The sequence below is a fragment of the Anser cygnoides genome, chromosome 9 (assembly GCF_040182565.1).
Source record: "Anser cygnoides isolate HZ-2024a breed goose chromosome 9, Taihu_goose_T2T_genome, whole genome shotgun sequence".
Classification (NCBI taxonomy): domain Eukaryota; kingdom Metazoa; phylum Chordata; class Aves; order Anseriformes; family Anatidae; genus Anser; species Anser cygnoides.
In genome coordinates, this window is record NC_089881.1 from 10,346,924 (window position 1) to 10,360,600 (window position 13,677).

At 37.8% G+C, this 13,677-nt stretch overlaps 1 protein-coding gene across 8 annotated transcripts in view; it reads left to right on the forward strand.

The window, feature by feature from the left end:
• The window catches only part of ARMC8 (armadillo repeat containing 8), a 62,971-nt gene that overhangs the window by 44,899 nt on the left and 4,395 nt on the right, over nt 1-13,677 (forward strand). For 7 of the 8 annotated variants that reach the window (XM_067002120.1, XM_067002116.1, XM_067002118.1 and 4 more), the window contains 10 exons: nt 1,589-1,789; nt 4,438-4,533; nt 6,319-6,401; nt 6,719-6,800; nt 7,480-7,566; nt 8,305-8,397; nt 8,897-9,046; nt 10,893-10,988; nt 12,672-12,767; nt 13,233-13,305. In XM_067002120.1, the coding sequence (XP_066858221.1) occupies nt 1,589-1,789; nt 4,438-4,533; nt 6,319-6,401; nt 6,719-6,800; nt 7,480-7,566; nt 8,305-8,397; nt 8,897-9,046; nt 10,893-10,988; nt 12,672-12,767; nt 13,233-13,305 (1,057 nt within the window). The remainder of the gene's footprint in view (nt 1-1,588; nt 1,790-4,437; nt 4,534-6,318; nt 6,402-6,718; nt 6,801-7,479; nt 7,567-8,304; nt 8,398-8,896; nt 9,047-10,892; nt 10,989-12,671; nt 12,768-13,232; nt 13,306-13,677) is intronic. The other variant, XM_067002122.1, reaches the window with a different exon arrangement.

The window sequence follows — 13,677 nt, forward strand, 5'->3', positions numbered from 1 at the left end:
AAACAGTGGTCCCTGTATATAAACAAGGCATTGCCTGGTCTTTCAATAGCTTATTTCAGAAGACTATAGTCAGAATGCTTTCACAATGTATAAATGGAGTCTTTCAGAAGCCGATAATTTCTCAGGATTCACAATGTTTTTGTAGTTTTGTGTGAACGTTAGTGCTTCCTACTTTGGCTAGGGGAATTTGTTGTTTGTTCCTTTGTTTTTTAAAAAAAGGAAAAATGTAGTGCTGAAATAGTGGATTTGATTTTTATGCTGTATGTAGCTTTACTAGGAAATTCAGTAGAGGAAATTTCATTAAACACCATAGGAATGTCATCTCTTTCTTAAGTCACGCTTCTGTAGCTAGTCAGGAAAAAAAAAAAGCTGTTGATGAGCAAGTCTATCAGCCCGAGATTAGAAAATAGTAACACTACCACTTCTTGTTTCTCCATGTTACATCGAAGTATTACTGTAATACTGCAATAAGAAAGTATATTTGCTTTCTTTTATAATTGTCTACCAGACTGCTACTTTCAAGTTCTCAGTATGTTTTTAGCATCCTTTTTTTCCAGAGAATAACACATAATTCAGACTTCAGAAAATGCAGTTTAAATACCTGAAAGATCTTATTCCCCCCACCCCCATAAGCTTCTCTGTTCTGAAACTGAGAAGACCCATGTTCTTACAGCGAATCTAGCAAGTGAAGGAAGGGTCTAACCAGCCACGCAGTTGTTATCGGTGTTTGGTGGTGTGAGAACTGATACCCAGTAACTTCTTACAGTTCTTTGTCTTTGCTGTGAAGGCCGCTCTGTGGTTTTAGATCCCCTCATGGGAACAGACAACTGATAAGGGTAGGCATGACCATAGCATGTGCTGCAAAGCCCTGGTATTGCAGGTAGCTATGCGTACTGCTGCTTAAAGCAGTGACTACTTCTCACCATCAGAGGCTACTGGTTACCAGCTTCTGACTGTGATCTGGTGCAAACCCTGGCTTATGCTAAGTTACACGTTAGACCAGAGAACTGTCAGCAGTGTGTGAAGAGCTGTCCCTAAGTCCTATGTCTTGGTAATGCTGGGGAAAGGGTAGGTTATCTGTAAGATACTGCAATAAGAAAATTTCTTTCAGTGTTCATAGCAATAGAGTCTGGTACATCTACAGCTTTTGTTGGTGGCATTTTGGTATCTAGCATTCCAGGTAATGACAGATGAAAATCCATATGTTGGAGTCAAAGGCCCATCCCTCCAGTCTTTTTAAGCAAGAATATCCAAAATGCTATTCATTCCAGTGTAGCTAATGTTGATAGTGACATCTGTTCTAAACATGACTAAATATCGCTTCTAAACATGACATTTATGCAGACTATTTTGACTGCATGAGAACTTAGCTGAAAGTAGCTTACTGTATACTTAGTAATGCCTGAGCAATTTCTGTCTGTAGTCTTTAAAACCATTAAAATTATTTTCTTTGAAGGTACCAGTCTAAAGAACCTTAATGACAATTGCTCTGGGATAGCTATTTGAGTTTGTGAGCTGCTTTATGAGCATAGCTGTTCCAAACAATGTTGGTGGTTCTTTTTTTGTTTGTTTGTTTTAAACTTTTCAGACTCTGCCATGTTTGGTTCGAATGTGTAGCAAGGAGAGACTGCTGGAGGAGCGAGTAGAAGGAGCAGAAACTCTGGCTTATTTGATTGAAACAGATGTGGAGCTACAGAGAATTGCCAGCATTACTGACCACCTCATTGTCATGCTTGCCGATTACTTCAAGTATCCCAGTTCAGTGAGTGCAATCACTGATATCAAAAGGGTATGTTTCCCTTCTGAGTCTTTGAAAGTGGGCAAAACCAGTAATAAGTGGGCTCGGGATGTTTCTTTATTCTTCTTAAGCCTTGTGTCAGAGTTCTTCAATGGAAAGTTGGCCAGAGGTCCAGCCGTGATCCTGACGCATGTAGTCCCCAAATCTGTGCTCATTCGCTGCTTTTTCTGGAGCCTGAAATATCCAAACTAAGAACTTAGTGTATATTTAGACTCTGCGTCCTGTAAGAAGGATGGTGCTGTTCTTTGTAGAACACAGAGAGATGGGCTCTGGGTATTTTAATACAGCAAGTATCATATACGAGTTTCATGATGTTTTCCCAAGATAGGAATGAAGTACTAGACTGGGGCATCTGCAATGTTCTTTGCGGAGTTTAACAGGCTTGCCTTCAGGAACCAGAGCATTGCAGCTTCATAAGGGGTAGTTCATGTGATACAACTGATTTCAACTCATGGGTCAGCTTTGTGAAAAATGTCAAGTTCAGAGATGGTTCTGCTCTATTAAGCAGAAAAACATTTGGATGTCATAGCATTTCACATTATGTGCAGATATTATCTGCATTTGCAAGAGGTTGGATAAGCAGAGACCAAAAATATACCTTGGAGACTTATTTTCATAGGTATTTTAGACACTCTCATCTGTGATTTTTTTTTCCAGCTTTGCATAAACTTTCCAAAGCACTAGTAGATCAGTAAACCTCAGAAGTAAGATTGTTCTTGATATTCTTTGTAGGGAAATATCCATTATGTATTCCCTTCTGCTCTCACTGAGTATGATTTTTAGAAAGTACCCAAAAACTGGATTACAGAGCATTTGTTTTTCTCTGAAACTATCCCAAGAGGTAGACACACTTTTCAGGTTTTTGTAGGATGAAATTGATACTGCATATACAGCTGCCTTGAAGTCTGTGTAAAAATGCAAATTAAAAACAACAACGACAAACCACAACCCAACTGTAAGTAGCAGAATGGATTTAAATAAGCAAAAGGAAGTTTAGCAGTTGACTGGGGAGTAATAAACGTTGGCTGTAGCATCAAAACATGATAAGGTTCCAAATGTAAGTGGGGCAATTATAAATATGGCATTGCTTTGAGTGTTCAGAAAGACCCTAAAAATAGTCAGCTGTGCAGCCAGGGTGCTAACTTTGTGGGTTTTATTTCTTTATATTAAAAAAAAAAAAAAAAAAAGCTTTGAGTTACACGCTCTAAAGTAAAAACTAGATGAGTGAGGACTCTGCAGAACAGACTACTTATCATTGTTAAAATATTTAAAACAGACATAATACATTTTGCTCTAATGTACCTGCGCCAGAGAGAATTAATCATACAGCTTATTTTTAAGGTGCTTTTTAAAATTATTTTTTAATTTCAACGCTTTGCAGCTTAATCCTAGCATTTTTTCTGGCATTTTTTATAGACTTTAAGTTTTGCATTGTTATGTGGAACCCTTTGGTTATGTGGAACCCTTTGGTGTACAGACTTTTGAGGGCTGTCTGGATCAGAGTAACTCTGGTTGGAAGGGATGTTAAGAGGTCTTAGTCTTAATTTTCTGTTCAAAGCAGGGGCAGTGCTGAGTTCAGATGAGGTTGCTTACTGCTTTATCCAGTTGGCTCTTAAAAATTGTTATCAGTGGAGATTAAGCAATCTTTCTGTGCAATCTGTTCCAAAGTTCACCTCATAATGATTTTTTTTTTTTGCTTGCGTCCAGTTAGAACATCATCTGTTTCAGTCTGAGTAGTGTCTCTCCTTCTTTTGCTGCACACCTCCATTAAGAGTCTGGCTTTGTGTTCTTTGCAATCTCCTTTTAGGTGTTGGAAGGCTGCTCTTAGGTCTCTCTCTGCTCAGCCTTCTCTTCTCCTGGCTGAGTAAACCATGGTGTACTCCATGTGCTCATCCAGGTCTGCTCTCCTGAAGTCAAGGCTTTGTACTCTTTTCCTTGCCTTCCTCACACCTTGCAGGAACTTGAACACCACTATTATACCTATAGCTAATGCTTCTATTTGATTGTCATAACCCCAAACAGTTTTTCCTGATTTGTGAGCAGTGTATCCAGTGGTGTATCACTGTAACCTGCCCATCTAGCACCTGCGTTAAGAAGTTACCTTCCAGAAACCTCCTAGACAGTTTGCACCCCTCTGTGTTGCCTTTACACAAGAAGTTGGAAGTCAACATTCCCCTTAAGCTGTAGGTCCTATAATTTAGAGATGGACTTCAGTTTTTGCTTTTTCTTCAGTTCTCTTGAGTTCCTTTGGTTCTGAAGTGATTTTTTTTTTCACTTCTGGTTTCTTCCTGTTAGTTTCTGTTGGGTAAATAAGACTAGGTTTCCCCTTAATAGTGTCTGCATAGAGCAGTAACATTGTAGAAGTGTTTTGGCCTCAAATTGTTGTAAGCAGATATTGTTTGTTTAAGTTGACTTCTCTGTAACTCAGCAGAGAAATTAACTGTTCACTTCAGTTATTGCATTCAGTTGCTAAGTGTGGACATCAGCTAATGAAATATCAGTTCCTTTGCCAGTGTTTCTGGCTGCTCTTGGTGTGGTAGACAAAACCCCAGAACAAGTATTAGTTTTACAACAAATGGGGAAATACGACCTGTAATTTTTTAGTGTCTAACTTTGACATCTGTGCTTTGTTTAAATAGCTTGACCATGATTTGAAGCACGCCCACGAACTGCGCCAGGCCGCTTTCAAGCTGTATGCTTCCCTTGGAGCAAATGATGAAGATATTCGAAAAAAGGTGAGTTCATGAAAATGTTAGCATCCAAGCAAAGACATAGCTGAAGGAGCATGCAAGAATGTATATTTTGCCCTTTCTGCCCTTTTTTCTTCGTTTTAGAATCATAGAATCATAGAATTGTTAGAGTTGGAAAAGACCTCAAAGATCATCTGGTCCAATCATCTTCCTGGCACCAATATTACCCAGTAAACCAGATCCCTAAGTACCACGTCCACCATTTCCTTAAACACCCCCAGGGACAGTGACTCCACCACCTCCCTGGGCAACCCGTTCTAATCCCTGACTGCTCTTTTTGAGAAGAAATTTCTCTTTATTTCCAACTTGAACCTCCCCTGGTGCAAGTTGAGGTGATTCCCTCTAGTCCTATTGCTGATTATTTGCAAGAAGAGGCCAAGTATAAGTTTAAATGCCAAGGCTTGCTTTCTGTTATGTTAATACAAACTTTTACATTGCACTTTCCTGGCATGGGGTTTGAAGAGAATTAATATTTTTCAGTAACAAAATAGAGTGAAGTTTATTTATGCAGTCTCTTCACAGTGGTGAACTAGATTTTGAAAATAAACTCTTCAACATGTTGTGGTCCTTGCTATTCAGAATAGAATAGGGACCTACAAATTTCATCAATCCAATTGCATAAGCTATGCAGGGATATAGTTGTGGCATATGAGTATTGTAACATTTCTAAAACCTATGTTTTGAGGGAAAAAAATACACCTCTGTTATGGATCCTATTATAAAACAAAGATTTGCTCTGAAAAACAAACATAAATTCTGGAAAGTGTAATCATATTGTGATACAAAGTCACATTTTTTTCCATGATTCTGAAGCGACCAAGGCCTTTGTGCTGTTGAAATAAAGTAGTTGGTGTGAAGGAGAACGAACTCTACTCAACACGGGAAAGACTGGAAGATAGGAGCACTCATTTACTTAAGAATTAACATGCGGAAAGTGGAGGGAAATTAAGCAACGAATGATGAAAAGTAGCATTTTTTTTTTTTTGAAATGATGTGTTGTTGCAATGTCAAACAAATGTTAGGTACAAGAGGCAGGAGAATTTTCTCAGTGTTTGCTGGCTAAAGGGGAAAAACAGAAGGAAGAAGGATATGGACAGGTAGGAGGTGGAAAAACGTTATTTAAAAGATGACAAGCCAGGAGATCTGTCAGTGGGGAATGATTCAGGATCTCCAGAACTCAAACCCAGAGATTTCTTTTGTTGCAGGATTAACTTCTTTAGTTAATAGCAAGGATCCCATCCTTTATGTATCAAAGCATTGTTTTTAACAGATGGTGGATGTGTAAAGACACAACTGATTTATTACGGAAGAGCCATCTTTCACCCTGGTATATTAACTTCATTTTATCCTAGTCTTCAGCGCTTGTGTTGGCCCTGTCTAAATATGGAGGATGTATGACTATCTCTCTCTTCCAGACCATTCCAAAACATGTCTCTAATCTGTAGTTTGTATATATTACATGCATTCACACATGCTGTCTTCTATTTTTATATGACATTAAAAGTAATGTGCATATATAGCCCTCTTTTTTTTCTTGAGGATTAATAAAGTCATTTTGAAAGCAATAGTGGAACAAGTAGTATAGACGTCTACTAAATTGTATGCAGATGCACACTTTGTTCCACTTAATAAAGGACTGTAAAGTGTCTTACTGTTTTAAGCTATGGTTTTTGTATGTGATATTTTAAATATTGCAAGCAAACAAAAAACAACAACTCATAAATGTTCATACTGTTTTATTCATATAACATTGATTTCTTTTTGCTCCAGATCATTGAGACTGAAAATATGATGGACCGTATAGTTAATGGCTTATCTGAATCCAGTATCAAGGTGCGATTAGCTGCAGTCAGGTAGGGTGCTTTTCTGATTCACACAAACAATTTTGTCCTGTCAAAGTCTGATGCTCCATTTGCTAGAACTTCTGCTAATTTTTCAAAAGCTAAAGTTAGTCTGAAATCTTTTCTATTGTTGGAAAACTTATTAGGGGAAAAATACTCTGGACTAGTATGGTATTTTCTTTTTGCTGTTTACAGGCTAGTAATCACCAAATTCTGACTGTATCCTAATGTGCAGAAGCAATGTATTTATATGTGTAGAAGCATCTGTATAACTCTGTGTGTGTGTCCATATACTTTTCTCACAACAAAGGTTTCTTTTTCTGTTATAGATGTTTGCACAGTTTGTCCCGTTCTGTACAGCAGCTCAGGACAAGTTTTCAGGATCATGCTGTATGGAAACCTTTAATGAAGGTAAGTAAAGTCAAGTTGCAACCACTCAAGTGTTCTGTTCAGTTAAAGTAGTAACATGGAGGATGTGGTGTCTGTTCAGTTTGAATGTCTTTCTGTAGAATCGTAATAAAAATTAACTAGAAGTCAAATTCCCTGACCTTCGAAGAGCCATAAATCAACAAAAAGCCAAGCAGTAGCGAAGAGTGCTGTAGTCCATGCTTGGCTCTCTTTTTTTTATTTTTTATTTTTTATTTTTTATTTTTTGAGTCAGTAAAGCTAAATTATTGCTAGTGTTTAGTCACATAGGACACTAGATCTATATCCCCTTTGGTTTCGGGCTCAGACTTGGTCTATAAGTGCTACAAGAGAATTTAGATCTACTTTTTTCCCCAAAGTTCTGTACCTTCTAGATCTCATTGCAGATACTAAAACCAAAGCCAAAGAGCTCAGCAAGGCTTTTAAAAATAATTTTATAGAATGCAATTATCCATAAGATTGAAATGGATCAAAGTGCTTAAAGCATATACCATCGCATTAAGTTGAATAAGCACCGTATGGATCTGCGCTACTGGCATCAAAGCATCTCCTAATGTGTAGAATATCGAAGTGCTGCATAATTACAGGTATTCCATTTCAAAATGATGCCTTCCTTATCCTACTAGTTAACAGAGATTCTCCACTCTCCCCTTTGTGACTACAGGTTTTACAGAATGCTCCAAATGAAATGCTGGTAGTAGCATCTTCCACGCTATGCAATCTTCTTCTGGAATTCTCTCCAAGCAAAGAGGTAAGTATTTGTCTGTTACCTCCTATTATTTCTGGATAAAAGCTATGTTATACAGTGGCTCAATAAGCATAAGGGCATCTTTATTGTTAGCAAATGCTTGTAAAGCATTATAGAGTTGTAATATTAGGCATACTGTAATCACTGATAGCTTGTTAAAAAACACATCTGAATAGTTAAATGTAGTCTCTAAAGGAAAAAAAAGTAGACACAATTTTTGACTTCTAGTTGTAAAATGTGATTATCTTAAAAATAAACAACACAAAACTCATGAGCAACAAGAAAACAAACTTCAATTGGTGATATGATCCACTGTCTTAGAGAATTACTACTGTGATCTTGAAAAATGTAATTGTGATCTCAGAAAATGTAATTGCTCAAGGAAGGCCGTGTTTTTAGAGAGCAGCCTCAAACTGAAAGCTGTTGGGGAAAACATTTGCATATGTGACTGTGGCAGATACATAGATGGTATCACAGCAGTATGTGTGTGTGTACATGTATACAGATGCACATGAGAATAAGGCCATGTTGACATGAATTTTTCATAGAAACCTACATTTTAATGCATATGAATTTAGGGCATGGCTTGGCCAGTTCATCAGAGTGGGCTGAACATTTTGTAAACTGAAGAATAATAAATAAAATAAATACAAGAAAGTCTTGCTTATATTTAGTTTTATATGTATGTCTAATTATTCTAAGTAGTGTTTTAATTGTTTTCTCCCCACCTGTTCATTTTAGCCTATTTTAGAATCAGGAGCCATAGAACTTCTATGTAGTTTAACACAGAGTGAAAATCTTGCCTTGCGAGTGAACGGCATTTGGGCTTTAATGGTAAGTAAAACACTGTTGAAATACTTCTTGGAATTGCATTTCTTAAAAAGGTTGTTAATGTGACCTAAAGAACTTTTGAGTTGTTGCTAAAAATAATATAAGTGAAGTCTGGCTTTTCTTTCCACCTAACGAAAGAATGAAAACAATATCAGTCTGGAGTACTTGATCAGTTAGTGATAAAATAAAACCCTTCAATTCTCATACCACTTTGGTTGCTGTGATCAGTCAGGGAAACAGTCGAGCAGTGTCAGTAGTGTGCCAAAGACAAATAAATGCGGCTAATAACCAGGTCAACACAGTCAGTTGTAAGAGCGCATGGAAATTTAATGCACTGCATAACTATAAAGTCACTCATATGAGGACTTTATAGTTCTTCATAAGTTAAAACATTTTCAGGATTAGTTTAAAAAAGGATATGCTTGCAGTTAATAGTCTACTAAGAGTGAAAAACCCAAGCTTAAGGTAAAAAAAAAAAAGGCAAAATTTCTGTCTCTTTCAGAATATGGCGTTTCAAGCAGAACAGAAGATCAAATCAGACATCTTACGAGGTCTGAGTACAGAGCAGTTATTCCAGTTACTTTCTGATTCTGATGTAAATGTTCTGATGAAAACTTTGGGACTGCTCAGGAATCTTCTTTCTACTCGCCCAGTAAGTAGAGCTGGAAACAGACTTTCTGACTGTTTGTACAGATGATATAAATTAACTCTTACTCTTTCTGGTAAAACAAAGATTTTGGCTGAGAATACAAGTTATGTTTCTGTTTGATTGCTATTTGATATATTGCTAAAACAGGCCTCTGCTTTGCATTTATCCAAGTTTCTCTAAACAAACGTACAAACCAGTGTCAGAAAAAGTTTGAAAGAATTCTATACATTCACTGGAACTTGGTAATTATTAATTACAGAGCTAGACAGTTACATTTAATGATCAATTCCGTTGCATTCAGCTTTCAGCAAAAACATTTTGCTGGAAGTGTAAATGCCTTTCTGTGAAACTTGCCCAGAACAACAATAAGAGGGTTGCACTTGTGAATCTAAGTGTGGAGGGGTACTTATATTAAGAAGACCTGTGTTTCTTCTTTCTTGATACCTGAAATATGGCTTTTCTTACCCAAGTACATGGAGAGTACTGGCTTTTTGAATTTGACTGCAGGATTGTGCACTTAAAAAATACATACATTCATTTTACACACTGAAATAAAATAGTTTGGAAATGTAAGCCCATGAATTGTTTTTGATGGGAAGAAAGAGATATTTGTGGGGGAAAAGATATAATCCCCTGTAAAGAAAAAAGGGAAAACATGCAGCAAACATTTGACAATGCAAGGTTTTTGTGTGTGTGGGGGGGGAAACTGTGAAGCCTCCACTGTGCGTTTATTGCATACTGTTTCTACCACAAAAAGATCACTGCAAAAAATCTGATATTTGTATTCAGTGAGTCTCAGTAAACTTCATAGAAAATTTGCTCTGTCTTAATGTGAAAATTTTAATGTGAAATGAACAACCAGTCATTCATTAAATTGACCCTGAGCTCTGACAACAGTCTAGTTATCACGTTCGGTGTTCCTCAGCAGAAACTGTCCTAGCTTCACCTGCTGTCTGTAGCACACTTCAGAGCCAAAATCAACCATTATCATTCTATAACAAAAACTTCATCCAGAATAACTTATCTGGCAGCTTTTGAATCAAGTTTCATTACTAGCAATTTTAAGAAGTCCTACAAGAATCCCTATCTTTAAGAAATTCCATCTTTAAAAATTGTAGTGTATGTTATGTGGTGGTAATCTCTGGTGGCTGTTTGCTGTTGCTCCTGAGTTTTGTTGCGAGTTCATCCTGTAGATTTACTTTTTTCTATTCACGTTTTTCTATTATTCCTCATGACTTATTATATTCTAGTATAGGCGTTTATAGTTCCTAATAAAATGACCCTTTATCTGTAAGTCTGTAACCTTGAACCAGTTTTCCTAGACTACAAGTAATTTATGTGCCTTATCTTTCTGAATCCTTTAAGATATTTTAAATGTGGATATCATACCTGTACCTATGCAATGTTTCAGTAAGTGTAGCAAAAGTTCCAAATGATTTAAACAAACAAACCCAACAACAACAAAACAAAAACAACTTTCTTTCCTTCTTTGAGATCCTCCTGTTATAAGAGGGGGAGAGAAGGTGGTTCTTTCTGACTGCAACATCATACCGAGAGCTTGTGTCCCGCAGGATTTAGTCTGGGAAAAATGGGAAAACAGTGTTTTTCCTACAGGTTTCAGTGAAATCAGAACCAAGGCCTGTATCATGCCTTCTGAAACAAGACAAGGCTTCAAATGAAGAGAAGTATTACAAAGTTTTCCTGTTGTGGTAGACTTTTGGGTTTGGGAGACCTCACGAGGAGCTAGGATTTTTGTGCAGTTTTTGCTACACTTTAAGTAATTCAAGTAGGAATGCTACTTCTTTGTCTGGAAAGTTACGCTGACTGTGTTTTATCATTGCTTTGGCAGCACATAGACCATATAATGAGCACTCATGGGAAGCAGATCATGCAAGCAGTCACCCTTATTCTGGAAGGGGAGCACAATATAGAAGTCAAAGAGCAGGTATCTTTTTTTGTTTCATGTTGTCATGGCAGAATACAATTTAAGAAACACCTAGAAATGCTTTGTGTTCCCAACATGTCGTTTTTGTTTGGGATTATGAAGTGCTGAGAGCATTTTACTGACATCTCTCAGTTTAAAAACTTTAGTACCTACAAGAACATTCCTCTTCAGAGCATGTTACAAACATGTTTGAGTTCCAGAATGTTTTTTTTAAATTTGACAACCGGGGAACACTATATATGAAAGCAAAAGAATTAAATCTAAGGCAGTAGCATGGCAGCTAGGGGATGGGAGGAAGAAAGGAAGAGAGTAAATCCTTCATTTCCCACTGAGGAAGGCTTCATGGTTCTTTGCTTCTACAGCAGCCGTTGGAACAGTCAATAATAGCGTCGTTGCTTGCCTTGCTGGCAGCAGTGCGTGTTCTGCTGGGAGATGTGGTATCCCAGCTGTGCTGGGTGCCTGGGGGAGCCAGCAGTGATTGGAGGAGAGGAGGCAGCAGCAAGGAAAACAAGCACGTTGCTGTAGCCCAGGAAAAGGTGGGGAGGGGCACTCTCTGAAAAATTACAGCTTTAAGAAAAGCAACGTGCAAGAGGAAAGGGAGATGGCCAGTAGGGTAAAGCATCCCGGGTTTTATTATGGCAGTGCAAGGGGGCCAGGGACACTTGCTGTGGGGATGCTATACCAAAAGTAAGAGGATAGATGGACAGAATTGTGCTGATTAACAGTTATGAAAGACAAGATGGGAATGGGGCTCTCTCGAAAAGTCTTCCGGGGCATGTGGTGATGAATACTGGGGGCAGCGAGAAGCTATGGGAGATTCCAGAGGATTGCTTTGTCTTAGGATGGGTATTGGTAGCAAACAGCATGGCAAATAGCTGTAAAAACATAGCTAAATCCAGACAGTCTAAATTTCTGCTCAGTAAAGAATGGGCTGAAGGTAGAGGTCTTTGGCCTGATCATTCTCCAGTGCTCTCCCATAGTCATCCCTGCACATCCAGAAAACATGGCTGAGTTATTCCACAGCTCTCTGGGGAAGAATTTGCAGAGTATCTCCCTGTGTCTCCTGAGAACCAGGAAAGCTGCCTCTGCAGGTCTTAATGTGATATGCATGTAGTGCCAATGTGGGCTTAGTTGCTTCAAGGTTATTTTGTAGGATTGCTTCTGTGATTTGCAAGAAATAACCAGATGCATTAGTAGTTTACTTGTGTTACCTCTGCAGGTAAGATGTGTGGCTAGACTTGGAGGGGGTGGTATTATTACTCTACTGGATCTGCAGATAGACATCTGTTTTTCCCTTTCCTGACCTGAAGAATTGGATGGATGGTTTTTTTTCCTGATTCTGATACAGAATAGACTGCTTTACTTTCCAGTGTATCTTATCTTTTCTATACACTGCATATTTCCCTGACAGACTTAAAATTTTACTAATTTAAATGAATTAACGAATGTGGCTTTTTATTTTCAAATGGCAATGACTTGTTTTTTGCCAGGGCTGTTCAGCCTCAGCTGTTAATTTTTTGGCATTGGCCCCAAATGTAAGCAAGCTGGAAACTTCAGATTAAAGATATTAAAACTAATTAAATGAATTGTTTGTTACAAGTTCAAAGCTGTCAGGAAAACTGTATAAATCATGAAATGTGATCTGCAGCCAAATAACTTACCAGTTTTTCTTTTTGGTTTCAGACATTATGTATACTTGCCAATATAGCAGATGGAACAACAGCAAAAGAACTGATTATGACCAATGACGACATCCTGCAGAAAATCAAATACTACATGGTATGGGGGAATTTCTCTTAAAGGTTTTATGTTGGTCTTTTGCCAGAATGAAAGATGGCACTTTACCATGTATTCATGTAAATTCTTATCCAGTATCATGCACTTAACGTTCATGTACCCAGTTGTGTTTTAGAAACCATGGCGTACAGCTCTATATGGCAGAGTGATACTGAAAGTCTGATTAAGAGGAAAATCCAGTAGTTATTTCTCATAAGAATGTTTCAGTGACTTAAGCAATACCTTTAACAACTTTGCATTGAAAATGTTAAATGATCTTGAAAAAGGGGCATCTTGTAGACCTCTTAATAAGTATTTGGAAGGAATTGACTGAAAGCTACTGAAGTGCTGAAGGAAGTTATAGATAAGAATTTTATCCCAACTTCACTACCTAATTTATTACAGAATGAATGTTAAAATGTAAATGTGAGAAATTCTAAATTTGAGTACTGTTTTTTCTATATTTAGAGTCATTCAAATGCTAAACTTCAGCTTGCTGCCATGTTCTGTATATCTAATCTCATATGGAATGAAGAAGAAGGTAAGAAAGCCTCATTACTAATACATAGACAAGTTACTACCCTGATCAAAAGGCTAATGTAACATTACTACTCAGTACTTGCAGTGCACAGCACAAAGGGAGATGTCATTATAGGTATAATATGGAAGAAGTGAGTGAGGTCAGGAGGACGTTGAGGAAAATCACAGAACCACAGATTCTGTGCAATTCGGTGTAAATTGTAGATTCTGTGTAAAATGTAGAGAGCTGTTCTGGGGCAGGAAGGGGAGGCACAGGAAGAGCGTGTCAATAAAGAGGAGCCTGATGAGAGTCAGCAGTGGGAGGCTTCCATCTGCAGCACGTTCGTAAAACCTGAAAACAATTGGAGTGAAAGAGAAGCCTAGTGAGAGAGCT